Raw genomic sequence first — 18,301 nt, 5'->3', positions numbered from 1 at the left:
TTCAATGGGTTGCCAATAACCTGGTGGATGTAACAAGGTTAAAAAAGAAGAACAGACATCTGATCTGATAATTATTCATGTCTAAAAGACGTTTTTTGACTTTAAAATGTAGCTTCACAGCAACGCGACGAAGGCTGTCCCAATTTGTAGACTCCTCCGAACCTGGCTGACAAATGCGTCCTCCTTTTCCCCAGATTTGAAGGATGGGTCAGGTGTATCCTTCGTGGCCCACCGTATCCCAGAATTCATAGCACGACCCAGCCAATTCCAGTTTCCAACAATGGAAACTTAGTTTTAATATTACTCTTATTAATCTTTCTGGGTCACAAAGTAAACTTTTAACATATTTTCAGGCGAGAAAGTAGCCGTGTAAACTTCAAATATCTGCTCGGTTTATCAAGACATTGCGTATTTGTAAAAAGTGCTCTGTTCTCCACTTGCTCAATAGCTAGCCGGGGGGTTCAATGGTCACTCGAGCCGGCGAGAACAGCGAACTCTCGGCTTCATCGTTTTCAGACCCCCGCAGTCTTTCACTACACAGGTTAAACATGATATATAAGTCACTCAGATAACTTAAAAATGTTATTGTTTGGCTTTTTTCAGTGTTTTATTCTGGAGTAAATCGGTTTGGCTGAGATCAAAGTTATTAGATTAGATTAGATTAAATAAAACTTTATTAATCCCTCGGATGGGTTTCTCCGTGGTTTTCACACAGCTGAATAAACGTCAAACAGAAAACTGATTAAACAGAAGTGTGAGATGGTCAAGAATTTACGGCAGTGTCCTGTTATATTTTAGATAGCAAGGAGCAGACGGCTGAGTTTATTAAACTCCACTGAGACAGCGGTGACACAAATCTGAAGGCTAGACTGTCCCATTTCACAGCCTCACACTTTCGGCCTTCTCAGTCTTCGAAGGACCCGGCCCACGTAGACCGCGAAGGCCGGGTCCTCCGAAGGATGCGGCCTAGGTTTTGGGACACAGCTATAGTGTCTCTTTATTAACTTAACATTGTTTAGGGTGAAAAGTTAAACTAACAAGATGCATAGTCAGATTTTTTTTGAAAACTTTTAACATTAGTATTGTGAGGTCACCCATTCCCAACAGCATTAAGTCTTTATGCTAATCTTATCTTTATGCTAATCTTATGTTTATGCTAAGCTAATCTTTATGCTAAGCTAAACTAAATGAATATCAACTTTTTTTCTAACATTTAAGAAACTGCTGAGACAAAAACTGTGTTCAGTAATAACATGGATGTTGTGTAGCTGTCTGTTCACAACCATTTCGTGACATGATTACTTTGCAGTCATGTATTTTTCGTTGCCTTGTACGTAGGTGCTTCAGCTGTGGTCGTTAGCAACAAGGCAGGTTAGCAACACGTTGCTTGCTTCACTAAAAACATTGAAGTAGGATCAATCTGCACATTTAATTCTAAAGAAGAATTTGATGGACTTATATTTCCCAAAATGTGATAAGAGATGTTGTCAATGATCAGGGGTCACCAACACGGTGCCCGCGGGCACCAGGTCGCCCGCAAGGACCACATGAGTCGCCCGCGGGCCTGTTCTAAAAATAGCTCACCATAACAACTTACCAGTAAGCTGCATCTATTTTTATTTTTTCTTGCTATTTTTTTTTTTATCACAATTGCATTGGCGTTAATTTGTTAGAGATAATATATAAAAAAAAAGTTTATTATTAAATATTAGATCATGATCTAATATTTAGTGCTAGCTGGTCTCCACGGAAACAGTTGCCGTGAAGACCAGCAAAGGCAAAGGTGAGGAGATGAGGAAAACATGGCGGAAAAAAGGAAGAAAACATATAATTTTCACAGTGAATGGGAGGAAGAGTTCTTTTTTACCTCTGTGAAAGATTCATGCGTGTGTCTCATTTGCGGGGCAACTGTGGCAACGGCAAAGCGGCACAACGTGGAGAGACATTTCCGAACGTGTCACACAAGCTACCATGCTAACTACCCAAAGGGCAGCACACTGCGAGCGGAAAAGGCCCGCGAATTAAAGGCAGGTTTGAGCAAACAGCAGTCTTTTTTCACGAGACCGGTGAAAAACTCTCAAAAAGCAACCGAAGCCTCATTTAGAGCTACACATTTCATGATTAAGAAAAAGAAGGCATTTTTAGACGGGGAGTATTTCAAAGAAGCAATGATGATAATTGCAAAAACTGTGCTTAAAGACGAGAAATATGGAAACGATGTAATCTCCACTCTCTCTGATGTCCAGCTGGGGGCAACTACAATTGTTAGAAGAGTGTCGGCTATGTCCGGGAACTTGGCCGATCAGTTGGATCAGGATCTGGCAAAGTGCAGTTGGTTTAGCATCCAGTGTGACGAGTCCGTCGACAGCAGCAGTACAGCACAGCTGATGGTCTTTATCCGGATGGTATTTGATGGTTTCTCCACAAAAGAAGAACTTCTGACACTACTGCCGCTAAAGACAACAACAAAGGGAGTTGACATCTATAACGCGGTGAAGGAGTTTTTCGCGAAGAAAAAGGTACCGTTGGAAAAGCTGGTATCAGTAACTACCGACGGGGCTCCTGCTATGATCGGCCGACATACGGGATTCATCGCTCACTGTAAAGGTGACACAGAGTTCCCAAACTTCATGCATTACCACTGCATCATTCACCAGCAGGCGTTATGCGCAAAGGTGATCGGCTTCGAGCACGTCATGACTCCCGTCGTGAAGATCATAAACAGCATCCGCTCCAGAGCTAAACAGCACAGAACATTCAAGGTGCTATTGGAGGAGCTGTCAGCTGAATATGGTGACCTGCTACTACATACGGAAATCCGATGGCTCAGCAGGGGACGGATTTTGCTTCGTTTTTTGTCACTTTTGGGTGAAATCAAGGAGTTCATGCAATCCAAAGGGGAAGACACATCTCTGCTGGAGGACACTGAGTGGACACTTGACCTTGTGTTTTTAACAGACATTACTGGGAAACTGAACCATTTGAACTGTGAGCTGCAAGGCAAAGGTAAGACTGTTGCTGACATGATAAGTGCTTTAAATGGATTTAAAGCCCAGATGAACATTTTCTCTGTGCATTTACAGAGAAAAAAGGTGCTGCACTTTCCCTCTGTGCAGATGGTGCTGAAAGACAATGCTTCTGCATCTGAGACTTTTGACAAAGTTGCAGAAAAGTACACTCAAGTCATAAACCGACTTGGTCAAGAGTTTGAGAACAGGTTTTGTGACCTTGATCAGCTTGAGCCATGTGTCTCATTTGTTTCCAATCCTTTCATGAATGTGGACACAACATGCATTGCTGAGCAACTAAGTTCAATGTTCAGCTTGGATGCTGGACAGGTGGAAATCGAAATTGTAACATTGCAAAATGACGTCCACCTCAAAGCCTATCTGGGTGCACCAAACTTTTGGTGCCTTGTTGACACAGAAAAGTACAGTGGTGTGTGCACAGCAGCTATGAAGGTTGCCAGCCTGTTTGGTTCAACCTATCTTTGTGAATCAGCCTTTTCTGACATGAACTTCATCAAGAACAAACACAGAACACGCCTCTCCGATGCACATCTGCAAGACTCACTCAGAGTTGCAGTGTCAAGTTATACCCCAGATTACAACACACTGGTGAACAGCATGCAATGCCAGGTTTCCCACTAACAGACAAAGAAAGCCATATTAGATGTTCTCAGTGGCAACATTACAGTGTCATGTCAAAGTTGAATTTAATTATTGAAAAACAAATGTGTTTGTTAAGTGTAACATGTGACAATTTGCTTTAAAATGCTGCCAATTTGGTGAAAAGTTCTGTAAAATTTGAAAGTTGATTTTTTGTATGTTACATACATACAAAAATAATGTATGTAACAGTGCATGATTTGTTAAAATTTGTTAGTGGTAAGTGAAAATGTTGTAGAAGTGATCACTTCAAAATGTAAATACTTGCAGAGATATATAGAAATAAAGCGTTGCATATTGATATTTATGTTTCCTACCTTGTTTCCTAATTGCATTCTTTATAATTATGGTGAAAAATAATTAACATAATTAGTGTCCGTACATAGATGAATATCATTAATTATTAATGATAACACATAATTAAGTTAAACTGAGGAAATTTGTTATTTGAGAAGTGTGTGTCAAACTGGTAGCCCTTCACATTAATCGGTACCCAAGAAGTAGCTCTCACTTTCAAAAAGGTTGGTGACCCCTGTCAATGATAATATGGGGAGCCTGAACAGGCTCGAACGTAGTTGTGCGTCTCTCTCTGTGTTGCACGTCCTTCACCTTCCTTTAAAACACACAATGCCCAGCTCAGCCGAGAGGCTTTGTAATGTGCTGTCAAAGCCCATTTATTTACACTGTGAGTGCACAGTAGGGGTAGTGGGTTTGGTACTTTGGATCTGTCACTGTCTGTTACTGTGGAGTATTCCACAAGTTCATCCTTTATTCCTTTTCTCTCTTTATGTTTTCACTTGGATTTGTTCTCTTTCTCCCTCACTGCTCATAAACAGATATTTCTCTGGTGTTCTTCTTTCCAAAAAAGCACTTATCGAGTCAGACTGATTTTCTGTGTCTGGTTTAGCCTGTTTTTTAATGCCTTTTTCTTCCAACATTTTCAGTAAAACCAGTGAAATTTTTTATGGTTAATTGTGAGTCCATCAGGCATAGAACCCAGCAATATATCACTAAAGCTGCTTTAGACAGCATTTTTTATCCACCTTATATTAGAGAAGCCGGTCAGTTAAACCCACAGAGAATAAACATGAATCTGTTTAACTGGATTAATTCAGGCTAGCTGTTCAGATATTTGATATTATTCATCTATTACATTTGTACAAATACATGAATGTAATATCTTTCACTCAGTGAAATTTGTTTCCAGCTTCAGTATGTTTTCTGCCTGCGTCTTTACCATTTTTATTCAGTTAAAACCTAAAAGCTTCTGACTTTCAACTTAGCAGGTAAACAGATATTTTTGTGATATGAGCACACAGAAAATATAGCTAACACAGGCAACATTAAAATTCAGATTTATTTTAACATGATTCGACATAAGCTAGAGTCTAAAATACAATACATTTGTAATATCAACTTTAATATCACTTACACGTCATTCTAGTTGCCACCAGGTGTCTGAAAAGTCCCATATCTAGCTTTTACACAGATGTGTTTTTCAAGGACATTTTTTTGACCCAAATCTACTTTAGCAGTTTGGAGATGTATATTATTTTATTGATTTTTTTGTCCATCTTTCTTTGATTCACTACATTTTGAATGACTCTTTTTGCTCACTGGTGTTGTCAGATTCAGAAGAAAAGAGATATTTCTTGTATGCTAAGAAACAAGACTATTAATCAATTTGAATGTTACTCTATGTCTGTAGAATACATACACATAGGCGTCACTTGATAGAGGTGACAATATGGGTTGTAATAGGTTATGCTTAAAGCAATTTAACAACCAGAAGCTAGTTTAGCTGTGACATAATAGCCACTGATGGTTTGCTACCTTATGAGAAAACTTTACTATTGGTTCTCAGTTGTACTCAGTGTGACCTTGTAATCCCATATCAGCTTATCTAACCTTGCGGATGCTACTGCTCAATAAATTTGCTATTGTCTTTATTCACTTAGTGCGTATCTTGTCTAGTCGTCAGACTAGATTTAGTTTAGCCTTTTTAGATATAAATCTTAAAATGAAATAACATTGTATTGCAGAAAATGAGAAACTGCAATTAGAATCACAAGAACAAATGAACACCTCTCTCTCTTTATTGATTTTAAACTCAGGAAATTGAGACCGATTTAGGCTCTGTTATGAGTTTTTTGCCACTGGAGACGATGCAGGGCCACACTGAGGATGCCCATATGGAAAAGAAATAGTAAAAACTTGTATGATTTACTCATGAAAGTGGCCACTTTCTCATTACTTTCATATATTGTTTTAGTAAATATCCAAAAGGGCAACCGTGGCTCAGGGGGTTGGGAATCGCATCTGTAACCGGAAGGTCGCCGGTTCGATCCCTGGGCTCTCTGTCCTAGTCGTTGTGTCCTTGGGCAAGACACTTTACCCTACCGCCTACTGGTGTTGGCCAAAGGGGCCGATGGCGCGATATGGCAGCCTCGCTTCTGTCAGTCTGCCCCAGGGCAGCTGTGGCTACAAGTGTAGCTTGCCTCCACCAGTGTTTGAATGGGAGAGTGAATGAATAGTGGTATTGTAAAGCGTTTTGGGTGCCTTGAAAAGTGCTATATAAATCCAATCCATTATTATTATTATTATTATAAAACATACAAGTTTCATTATATAATTTTTCAAGGGATCTTATATCTGTTTTCACCCTTGTATGCTTTTCATACAAGTTTCACACAAGACAGATACAAACTTTATAAGATTTATATATATCTTTTCCATATGGGTGGACAGTGTATGTTGGGATGGATTTGTGGAAAGATTAAAGCAGGTAGGCTTATTGATTGGCAGATAGGTAGCAGTGAGGTGGCTATTGATTGGGCAAACAGCCAATTTTTGACCTCGAGTACTCTGGGTGAATCAATTGGTTTAATCCAGTGGGAGAGGAAACAAATGAGATGGTTAGTTCTCTATTTTTGGTGTCATTTGTCCTCTTTTGTGGTTAATGAATCTCGTATATTCCTTAAATAATAAATAAGGATAATTAATGTCATCTTGGCTTTACTCTACACATTTATTTTTCTACCCCAAACTATAAAGAAAGGTAATGAAATAATCTACATATACCCCTTCTTTTTTTTTAATGTCAGAGTGTTCAGGCTACTCCAGCTGACCTTTTGAAACAGCTGCTCATTCAGTACCACAGAAAATACAGTGTATAACTTTTCCTATTCATGAATACCCCAGAGAGCAAAGACTAGACTTATTGAATGCTTTGGCATATAAAGATGTTTCCTAATAGTTCTGCTTAGATTGTTGAACCCAAATCAACACCTGATGTCACATAATAGACAACATACACAACAATTTTTGGGATCTGAAACCAGTTGCTGAAAACACATTGAAAGACAAGCATACTAGTTTATTACGAACAGCAAGCTAAAGTCAGACCATGTTTTTGCATAGGGTTAGTGCATTTTTACATTAGTTTAGGAAACCAAACAACAAATGCTGAGATTGAGACACAGCCTAAATGTGATAGCAACTATGGGATAGCAACAGAAGTACACGGCAGACCTGTATCACCTAACACACCACCATCTCCCCACCTGCCAAGTTAACAGCTGCAGGGATCTGAAACAGTGGCGTGGTTGCTGACAGTAACATGACTGGATCAGAGATACCCCACCAAATTAGGTCAGCAGTGGTTGGATCATTGCTTCTGTCGGACTGAGAGAGGTCAGCGTTCTCACCTTGTCTGGCATGCCTTGCTCATCCTGTGCAGGATGCAGGCACAGAGCTGGGAGACAAAGTCTGCTAACAGCACAGCAGCATGACACCGCTTCAGTGCTCCCCACTATGGCCCTGCCTGCAGACTGGAAAACACAAAAGCAGGTGAAGCGTGGCAGCGGGTGGATTTATATAGCATAAGTTGTTTAGGGAAAATGGCATGCACACTTTAATATGTCACAATGCTTTTAATTAACGATTCTGTAGAGCAAAGGTTAACGACACCGCGAGAATGGAACAGCGAATTGCCCAGAGGATTAATATAACTGCACATTCAAGATGGATTTGCATGAAAGCTGCTATAATCAATAATTGTGTATTAACAACAGTTCAGCAGCATGATTTGAGAAGGAGCCAGCCAAAGAACTCACCCGAAGGGACGCCAGCTTCTGTGAGACAATAGAACGAGATTAAGACCCCACAAGAGAGGTGTGTCATTATTCTAAGAGCAAAGCAAAAGTGGAAAACTGTGATTTGTTCATAATGAGAGGCTGTTGTTTGTTGAAAGAAATGTGCCATAATGAAAACTACACAAAGAGGCAGTTAAATAAAGTAAGATGTACGTTAACTAGAAACGAGAGGCGGGGAAAAGGAAAAGACTTACAGTGATTTAAATGTGAAAGTAGACATAAAAAAATCTCCAAAAAATGCTAAATAGTGTTTCTACCATTTCCTGTTTAATTTTGTAATCCTTGTTTGTCTTAAATTGTAGTTTCCACTAACTCAGCGTCTGCCTCACCGTTTCCCTCTAATTTTCTGAACCACCTGTGTTCAGTCACTCCCACTACATCCAACAGCTGTCATCCACCTTTCAGTTGTCTTTGTTCAAAGCAGTTAAGCTTTATGGCTAGAACTACTGTATGTTTCTTGCATTTCCTTCCTTATTACATTTCAGCATTTTCTCTTTTTTTTGCCTCCTGTCTGATTTGTCTACCGAACATCTTTGTATGACCTCGTCTTGCCCAGTGATAAAGATTTTGATTTGTTATCTGTCTTGCATTGTCAGTATCTTGTAAATCCATGTTTGAGGATGGCAGTACACTGTTGAACAGTAGCAGGTGATTGATTAGTAGTAGATTTTGATTGATTATCTGAGGACAGACATTAAGCAGAAAGTCTGGGAGTTCTCTCTTCTCCTATTGTCTGGATCAATTTTTATTGTAAATTTATTTATTTGTGTGAAGTAAAACACAAATTTCAGGAAGCAGATAACAATTCAGCATGTACACAGTCTCTTTGGTATTTTTTATTGCTTTAGAATAAATATTAATGAAATATTCATGACTTCTCTCACATAATATTATCCCTGTTGTGCCAGCACACATAATTTAGTCTTCTGTCTGTTTTTGTGCTTACCTGAGTCACAATGTAATAAGTGAAAAAACAAAAGGTTTGTTGAGTATCAAGCTACTGTTGTGTCTTTAGGGAAAGCATCCTGCTGAGATTTAAAGGATAAATTAAATATTAATCGATTTCCCTCTGGATTTTAAACCTTGGATGTGTTTCAAAAAGATTTCTGCTCATGTTCTGAAATGATTTATAAGGATTCATGTGCATTTTACTGAGGCTGCCTGAAAACAAGGACGTGCTTACCTAACTAGTAAGACTTCTAAACTTGAAATGCTTGACAACTAGTTTTAAGATCAGAAAACCTCCTCCTCTATCTCCAGCTATCTCCAGTTTTTGTACATTTTTTATGATATAGTTTTAAGATATAGTTGTCCCTCGCTATAATGTAGTTCACATTTCGCGGCCTCGCTGTTTCGCGGATTATTTTTGTGCAATTTTGTTCTTTTGTTTTTTTACATCTTCTGCATCCTGATTGGCTGTAGACCATTGTCAATCAATCTCCTCTGTGCTGTCTCTCCTGTACAGTACAGAATATGTTCAGCTTGTCAAATTTACATAAATCTTCAATCGCTAGCAGTGTGACTGTGAAGTGCTGCACGATTGTATGATTGTAATTTTTCTCCACAACAAGCACAACAATGTCGACAAAACATTTGCAGCGTCAACGGCACCTGCGGTAGCACCCAAAAGGCAGAAGAAGATGCAAATTTTTCTACGAAGGTTTGAACTTTGAGGGTATTTAAGCAAGAGAGAAAAGTGTGAAAATGTTAATACCTGAGAAAAGTGTATAAAGTGTGTATTGAGGGGTTTTATAGCCTTAAAACATCTGTAATGATTGTAAAAAATGAAGTTAGGTGAAATCCGCGAAGTAACTATCGAGGGTTATTTTTAGAACGTAACTCCGGTGATAAACGCGGGACCACTGTACACATGCTGTTTGATATTAGCTTCATTTATAAAATACTTTTCAAGATTTTTTTTTTGAGAGATGGTCTGTTGACCCTCTTTCAAACCCTTTTTTCACACATTGAAACTTGTGGCAATGTTTGAACATGAATATCCTAAAAGCTATTAAAGATAGAACCCTGAAATTTTAACTGGTCCTTCTTACCATCGAATTGAATCAGGACCTGCAATGTGGGACAGCTACATCAAAAAATGTATTGACTAGTTAAAATATGAAAAAATGTCCAGCATTCCTGCAAAGTCTCATATTGAGCACAATCTGATTTTAAAAAATGCATTGCAGAAGACAATTAGTGATTTCTGAATCATATATAGTTGAATTTAACAATACTGAAAAATAAAGCACATAGAAAATGCCATTTTCCTTTGACTTTCATGCTGTATTGAGCAAATTAAATATAACTGAAAATATAATTTTGTTAAATATATCCTTAAAAGTTTATATTGGAGTGACCTAGGTCTTGAATGACAAAATGCACATATTTCTGAGTTATAATTAGAGCACCATCTACAAACTTTTGTTCTATTGGGACAGGACAATTTACTGATAGTTGTGTTTTTGTGGTAAAACTTGGCATATTTGCTCAATCCAGCATGAAAACTGAATGAAAATGGTCATGAAGATTGAATTGGCTCTGTCAGTCAAAGTGACCACAATAGATTACAATAGATCCTATTATAAAAACACACTTTTTAATCCACTACACTAAACAATGTAATCACATATACATGAGTGCCTGCTAACAATGCAGCAGTCCACATATTATAAGTATAAACATTAGTCGACTTAAAAAATCTTTGGTCTTTGTTGCTTTTGACCTTTAATATTTTGAGGTTATTCGGTCAGCGTGAGGCTACGTGTTTCTCAAAGGTGCTTTGCCTCTAGACATCATATCATGCTGATGTGTGTAATCCAAGCATGAAGAGTTAAATAAGCCCCGGGGTTCATGGTGTGTGACGATCTCACTGGAACACCTCCAGCTGTCTGCTAACATTATCTGCCCTCCTGTTTAACAGCAGTGGTCATTTTTCTGGAGGCTAATTGATGCTTTTAATTGTTTCAGTGTTACCCGGTTAGGGCGAGTTCACACGTGTGTCACAGATATGTAGCATACAGTAAGCTTAAAGACTTCATAGGCCTTGCTACTCTAAGAATTATTAACTAAAATAAGATATTAGGCTTTGCAATATGGTGTCATGTAGCTCTTTGATCGAGTGCTCATAAGCCAAATGAATGTTTCAATGTACTACAAAGCCACCAACTTGCCTTTCTGTTGATATTGTTGTCTTGCATGAAAAGTCCCTGTGGCATGACTTTATCAGACATCAGTGTTTCTCTAATACGAATGGAGGCATTCAACAGTGAGATTAGCTAATGCGCCACCTTTGGGCACTGAGTGTAAAAACTCATCTCCTTTATCAAACTGTGTTAGAGTCACAGTGTTGTCGCCTTTCTCCCAAAAATGCTACCCCCCTAGGTCTGACAAGGACAATGATCTTCTGTTGTTTTGAATGGAAACTGAAAGCACAAGTTAGCAGGGCACTATAAGCTGCAGTATTGCCAAGCCCTCTTACACACCCTTTGTGACCTACACAGTCACTGCAATGCCGTCTTGTGTCAGTCAGCCAGGAGGTGTGGAGGTTTTTCTCACAGGGCCTGGTGGATAAAGTGAAAGCAGATCATGTGAGGACGTCACATTAAAACAATGATACGTTATTGTTCCTCTATATAATGAGTAAAACTGGGAATTTGTTTATTTCTACTCATGTTTCTTTTACATGCTATTCTTCTCATGTGTAGATAGCAGATATTTCTTTGAGATGATCAGATTTGTCATTATATGGCATTATAATCAGAACGTAAGCAAGCAGAGACCCAGCCAGTTCATTAGAGCAGAGTTGTCACAACAATGTGATCTGACTATGTTACAAGTGTGGCTCTTAAGGCCTGTCCACCTGTAAAGCAATTCAGTCGTCACCCACTGCTTTGTAGTTCATCTTTGATCGGTTGAACCTTTGGTTGAACCTTTCACACCTTGTTATATCTTTTACTGATTGGTTAAAAGTTCAGTCTTTGATTCAAAATGATATGATTGTATCTGCCACTTCTTGTTGTTAAACATCCCACTGTCATGGGACCGCTGTGTGGCAGGCAGGAAGACAACCTGATGTGGGACAGAAATAAACTCAACATCACAGCTTTATTGCTGGCAACGGATGGCGTAAACAAAACAATAATGGAGCCGGGCAGGCAAAAATTGACTGGAAATGAGAAGCAGGCAGGCCAACAGAACACACAACATGAGGGTATGAGGACATGGTAAAGAACAGATGCGAGCTGGGGGTTTAAATGCACAAGAGGCAATAAGCAGACAGTGGAAACGCCTGGGGAACACAGCTGAATAGAATCTAACGAATGAGACAGAGGAAGCAAAACTGAACATAATGCATACGCGATGAGTAACCATCAAAATAAAACAGGAATTACCTAACACAGTGAGCAGGACTAAGAACTAAAAGGGGACCATTGAGACAGGACACAGAGAAACCAGACAGATACAGGACACAACTGGGACATGATTGTAAACAAACACAGAGACATGACTAATTTCCACAGGGTATCACTGTGTGGTATCACATGAAGAGGACAAGGCACAGAGATGAGACTACGTTACAAGAACAAATCTCCCGTTTGCGGCTCACCCTATCCCAAGATTCATTGCGGGCCAAAGTATACAACCAACCTGTTTTGAAATCCAGGGAAAGGGAGGACGTGTTTGTGGGATGGGTTTGTAGGAGCTTTGACTGTGGACAGCCTATGTTGCTCTGCTGTGAGGTAATCAGCCTTCAAAGGATGCAGCACTTGAATTTGGACACGCCCTAGGACAGACTGGACACGAAAGTGAACTAACATACTAACATCAAGCAAGAAACCAAGAACTATAGATAACAAACTCAGAAACAAATAATATACCGAAGAACTTGAACATAAATTATCTTTAATCCCAAAAAAGTAAATCATTAGTGTACAACAAAAACTCAAGACCAATGAAGACCAAGGATAGTGACACAATTATTTTGCCCTATTTTAAATCTACAAGTTGCCCAGTTTTTCAGGTATTTTTGGTTCTCTGGCTTTGGTAGCCTTTACCTGCACCGTCCTAGTTTCTCATGTGGTCCCTTGGAAAAATGAATTGCCCACTCTTGCTTTATACAATGTGATATACGAGTAACAACCATAAGAACAACTCCGGTGACCTGGAATTCTGTCCTTTCCTCATGGTGTAGCATAACAAACAGTTTGCAGTGTGTGGTTTCACACACTGCAGATAGCATCTGTGAAAAAGCTCTGCATAAAAAGGTAAAGGATGATAGTGAAGTCTACTTCTGTGGCTGAAAACAGCAGTTCTCTCTGTCATAGCGGTCAAATTGTGGATAATCACTTCATTAGTATTCAGGCTGTTTTCCTGCATTTAGACAGCACAAAAAGCACACACAGTTTAACATAAGCTGTTACTCACCAGGCCCTTTTAATACTCACTGAAGTGAAGTGGTCTAGTTTCATTTCCTGTAAATCAGACATGTCAGAACTCTGATATTTTTTCACACTTTCAGAGTGCTTTCCCTGTCGACACAGCACATTCTGCTGCTGTAATCTAAGCAGACAGTGCTGTGAGACAGTGGCAACATTTTACGTGCCTACAGAAATGTCACCCTGCTTCGCCTCTGGTGCCTCAAAAATGATGAGCGTCGACTCACACAAATGTTTCCAAACTGACAATGTTTTAGTTACGCAAACACATTTTTGCAGGTTTAGCAGGAGTCACTGGATGTCAGCTAAATGTTAGCAGCTAGGGGTTTCTAATCATTTTTGCCTGATTAAAAAGGTGAAAGAAAAAAGAGGGATACTGTCATTGCCTGGCTGACCTTCAAAGTGAGCAGCACATAGCTCTTGTGACCAAACCCTCCACAATGACTTACATAATACAATTCAATACTATACCTATATACTGGATGGAAAATCAAGTCATTATGTTTTTATGAATACACTGATACACAGTTACAATTACCAGTTGTCAAGTTCTGCTGAGTTGCATGTAAATGGTATTACTGGAATTAGGTTGCTTTTGTTGTAATCATGTTGAACTGTATGTTAATTCTTGGAGGTTCTGCCCTCAATGAAGAGGTTACCTCCAGGGCTGAAAAATGAACTCAAAGCAGTGCTGGTTACTGCAGGTCCTCTATTGGCCACTTGAGGCTGGCTAAAACCAAGTCATTCCCCTCAGGCTGTGAAAAAAGGCCAACGAAACAGCATTAAAAAGCATGTTTAGGGGTTGTAGAAAAACAGTTATTGGTGTCTGTGATTAATTTCTTCTTCATGACAACTGTGCCATGTGTGCCATGCATTTTGTCTGATTTACTTGTCTCATATTTAAGTATTTTAGTCAAGATTTTAAATACACAGACTGAAAAATGTGCATTATAAAGCAGGTGGATGAAAAGATTTTCACAATTTAAGAGGTAAATGACAAAACTGAACCACAACTCTTACTTGCATTCCTTTTTTTTTCCTTTTTGCTCCACAACATTTTTTATGTGGTTAATACTGAGACTCCAAGTCTCTCTGTGCTGCCAGATTCCCTCTGAAGTATGCAGACCGTTCAAAAGGAACCTGGTGGAAAAGCTATTGAAGCGGAGGGGAAGCATTGCTTCACAATGAAAGCATGCAGGGTGGTCAGAAATAGATGTGTAATCATATTTTTTATTTATAGCTGCTACTTCAGGAGAAACTGTGTTGGGAGTATCATTCAAAACTGAATGCTAGAAGAGGCCCGTTTGAGTCTTTTACAGCACACAGTGTTGGATTTATAAGATGTAAAGATATGTAAAAAGCCATAAATGATCAGAGCGCCACACGCCTGAGTGTTCTCATATGCATGCTATGTAGTTATCTTCCATATAATTACTACTCACCTGAATTTTAATGAACCCCTTGCTGTATAAAAAAGCTGTTTCAGCTGTGACGCTGGTGTTACTGAACAAAGCGAAACAGCCATAAGAGATGTCAAGCTGCAGAAGATTTACCTGCACATTTAGAATCCGCCTTAAATTGCCACCAGTCGCTAGTAGAACATCAGTTGGTGCTGCAGCTGCATACCCGGGGCCGTCGCTACATATACATAATCTTATGTGCGCAGTGTAACAGCACACACATACACATGCTGCTGCCTCATTAGTGACTGCAGCCCCGAGGCTCACAACTGGGAAAGGGCGTAATTGCAGAGTTCAGCAGCGCTGACAGTGCTCAGAGCGTTTTGGAACAGACTTCGACAAATGAGCATCAGGTGCAAGCACCTACAGTGATATTCTATTATTTCTGACCCTTCCTGTCACTGCTGCTACTGCCAACTTAAGCTTATAGTGAGTTACTTTAACTTTGTCGAGCACCAAGGGACCAGACAAATCGCTGGAGTTCACAGAGAGCGGATAAGTTAGACTCACTGTGTGTTAAAAACTTTGTGGAGCAGGGTTTTAAATCTTTTTTTGATAGGTTTGTGTTGGTGTGTTGCTCTGGACTGTAAGCTTCACCGTAGTCGTAGATGCTTTGTGCTATTCTAACAGCATGGATGGCAATGGCAGTCTGTGTTTCAATCCAGCATTGTATAAATGTAATGCATGTTACAGTGCATGCCACAGCAGGTATATCATTTATTATAAATCTCAGTTCTTTGATTTCCGTATTCATCATCTCCCTGAAATGTGATTATCTGTTCTGTTCTCACATATGCAGCTAGACCCTGCATTTTGTGCTCTGACATAATGACATCTCTTTAATTGTTCTTATTCTTTGCTGAGTGGTCAGAAGTCACACTTGTAGTAGGCATATCAAAAATGAAACTACTGATTGTGGAGCTGACTGCTGTTTTTGGAATCTGGTTTTCGAAGCCTTGAGTTTTTAAACACTGCCATGCTTTCTGGAACTAAAAGTGCCCATATTTGGACCACACAACAACCCAAATGATAGATAACCAGCAGAATCCTCTCGTGGGATGTTTCTGGACCATAAATCATGTCCTTTGCACTTCCCTGAGACTTTAGAGTACATATTTAAAAATTTACCGTTCCTCGGTACCTGCACCTGCTGCTTGTTTATTACAATGGATTCAGCCTACCAATTAATGAGGAAATATATACACACATATGCTAAGATCACTGTAAAATGCCCAAAAAGGCAACAACAGCACAAACATGTCAGGGCAGTCAGTTATATGTGAGTTATAAAAAAGCAAAAACTTTACTTTGAAAATGTGAAAGAAAATCAACTAAACACACAACAACTTAAATTACAGTTTATTTTACAAACCTGTTTTCTAAGGTTGCTCCTCTCCATAATGCTAACATTACTAATGATAATTTTTGCTGATATGGCTGACCCCCATCCCTCAACTTGCTATTTTGTTTAATCAACATTGGTGTAAGACTCGTAGGTAACAATGTTTTTCAACCTATTAACATTTGCCTGGTTTCTGATTCAGATTCAAAAAACTATTTATCCCACAATTCAGTTTGACAGTCCACAATAGGTAAATAAAAGTACATTCAGAAACAAATCAGCACTTTATAAAAGTCATTTAGAAGCATTCAACATACATGATTCGGCAGTTTGGGGTTGGTTTAAGGTTCATATCTATCTGGAATGCTATGCTATGCTAAATTATGCTAAACAAGCATAGTATTGCTGTGTAGGTTCTCACTCATCCACAGCATAGTAGTCTAAGGAGTGTGGAAAGAAAGCGACTGGACTTCTTTAAGTTAAAGAACTTAAAGAAGTCCAGTCACTTTCTTTACACATTTTCTTTTTAAACTTTCTTTTTAAACGCGCATAGTAAATTATGCTAATGATGCTATGCTTGTTTAGCATGCAGCTAAATACAACCCTAACCCTGTGTTTGCCTCATTGTTGTCAAGAGGTTTAAACTCAGTAAACCCAGAAATGAATAAAGAACATTGGACATTGAACTGTTAAATATGAAGTGAACCACATACCATGCTGCTGAGAAACTGTTAGCATAGGAATTGTCTCATCTGGGTCTTTTAAATTAAGATTTTATCTGTAAATGATATTATCATTTCATTTCTCTGTAGAATTCCATTTGTTTGTGTGCTGTTATAAAAATTACCATAAATCATATCCTTTGCACTTGCTCGAGACTTTGCAGTACTTATTTTAAAATTTACCGCTCCTCCGTGCCTGCACCTGCTGCTTGTTTATTAAAATCGATTCCAAAATGCTGCGAGCAGTGTCAGTAGTGCTGAAATGCTCCATTATTTCCCCAAGTGTAAGCCTGGGGTTTACAGTCATTAATGAGGTAGCATCGCGTATGTGCGCTTATTCTGTATTCATATAATCATATGTTTCTGGAGGGGTTCATGCATTTTGCATCAGTGCCCACTGTGACCATGCTCACAAAGTTGGCGCAATCAGGGAAGACATAAAAAAAGAAAAATGAAAGTTGGTTTAGCATATTTAAATGATTAACCTCATCAAAGAAACCTGTTAATTGGACCAAAGCCCTGTAAATTTCAGACATTTCCGAGCTCTCTCCCTGGAAAGCAGCAGATAATGCCAAGAGAGACACTTAAAGTAAAGCAGTTTAAATGCCCTGAACAAAAATGCATGCACAAAATTCAGCCAGTGCTTCAGATTTGGATATTATTAAGTGAGACCTAAAGTTCGGGGCGCAACAATTGTGCATACATGTTTTTCACAGAAAGTGTAAAAGATGTCTTCCACGACAGGATTTATTGGCCTGGAAGCCAGAAGTTATACAGATAAAAGGGTACCAAGTACCAAGTTACCAGCTAATGCTAGCAATCTTGGTTAACAAGGTGCATGTATATATTGGCTAGTTAGTGCTAATTAACAGGCTAATGAAGTGCTAAAACTTCACTCACCAAAACTGAAATACAAACTTTTTGGATTAGTTAGATCAGTCTCTGCTATAAAGTCCTTTTAATGCTATAAACGTGGTCATTTTAGTAAGGGAGTCTATAGGGATAAACTGACATTTGATGCCAACCTCAAGTGGCTTAAAATCATTGTGTGAAACAGTGTACAATTCTGGGATCCATCTTTCCCCATTTGATGAGTTTGTCTACAGTGCAGATAAACAAAAAAAGCAGGAGAATGGCACTTAGCACCCTATCTGGTGCTACGTGGAAAAAATAATTCCTGAAGTCCCTGAAGTGAATTTCCATGTAAACGTTAATGCTAATGGATTTCATTATAAATCAGAGCATATTATGCCTCAGACACCTGCAATGAGCAGCTTATAATGAAGACTATTCTCTGTTTAAAGTCTTTAAGAACATTCAACTTTAACCGAATGGTTTCAGAATGAAATTTTGCTTGTTTAGAATGTGGTTAAAAAGCAACCCTAACCCTAAATAATTCATTGATGAGCTTGGTAATATGAAATATATCATAGATATGAGTGCCAAAGCCTACGTCTCCAGTTTGGTCAAAGAAAGCAGTCACTAACCTGAAGGACTGTACTGTAGCCTGGAGACAA

General features: G+C 38.9%; 1 protein-coding gene across 1 annotated transcript; it reads left to right on the top strand.

Annotated features, from left to right (window-relative positions):
- Nucleotides 1-2,171: 2,171 nt before the first annotated feature.
- LOC146608597 (general transcription factor II-I repeat domain-containing protein 2-like) lies at nucleotides 2,172-3,148 on the top strand. Its single transcript, XM_085348666.1, has 2 exons — nucleotides 2,172-3,006; nucleotides 3,117-3,148. The coding sequence occupies exons 1-2, from the start codon at nucleotides 2,172-2,174 to the stop codon at nucleotides 3,146-3,148; spliced, it is 867 nt and encodes a 288-aa protein (XP_085204792.1).
- The last annotated feature ends 15,153 nt before the right edge of the window (nucleotides 3,149-18,301 follow it).

Source organism: Diplotaxodon limnothrissa, linkage group LG23 (genome assembly GCF_057381915.1).
Source record: "Diplotaxodon limnothrissa isolate DT_005_m linkage group LG23, D_limnothrissa_male_GT1.1, whole genome shotgun sequence".
In the NCBI taxonomy this organism is placed as follows: Eukaryota; Metazoa; Chordata; class Actinopteri; order Cichliformes; family Cichlidae; genus Diplotaxodon; species Diplotaxodon limnothrissa.
The sequence above is the reverse complement of the archived record's forward strand: the minus strand, read 5'-3'. Positions and strand labels throughout refer to the sequence as shown.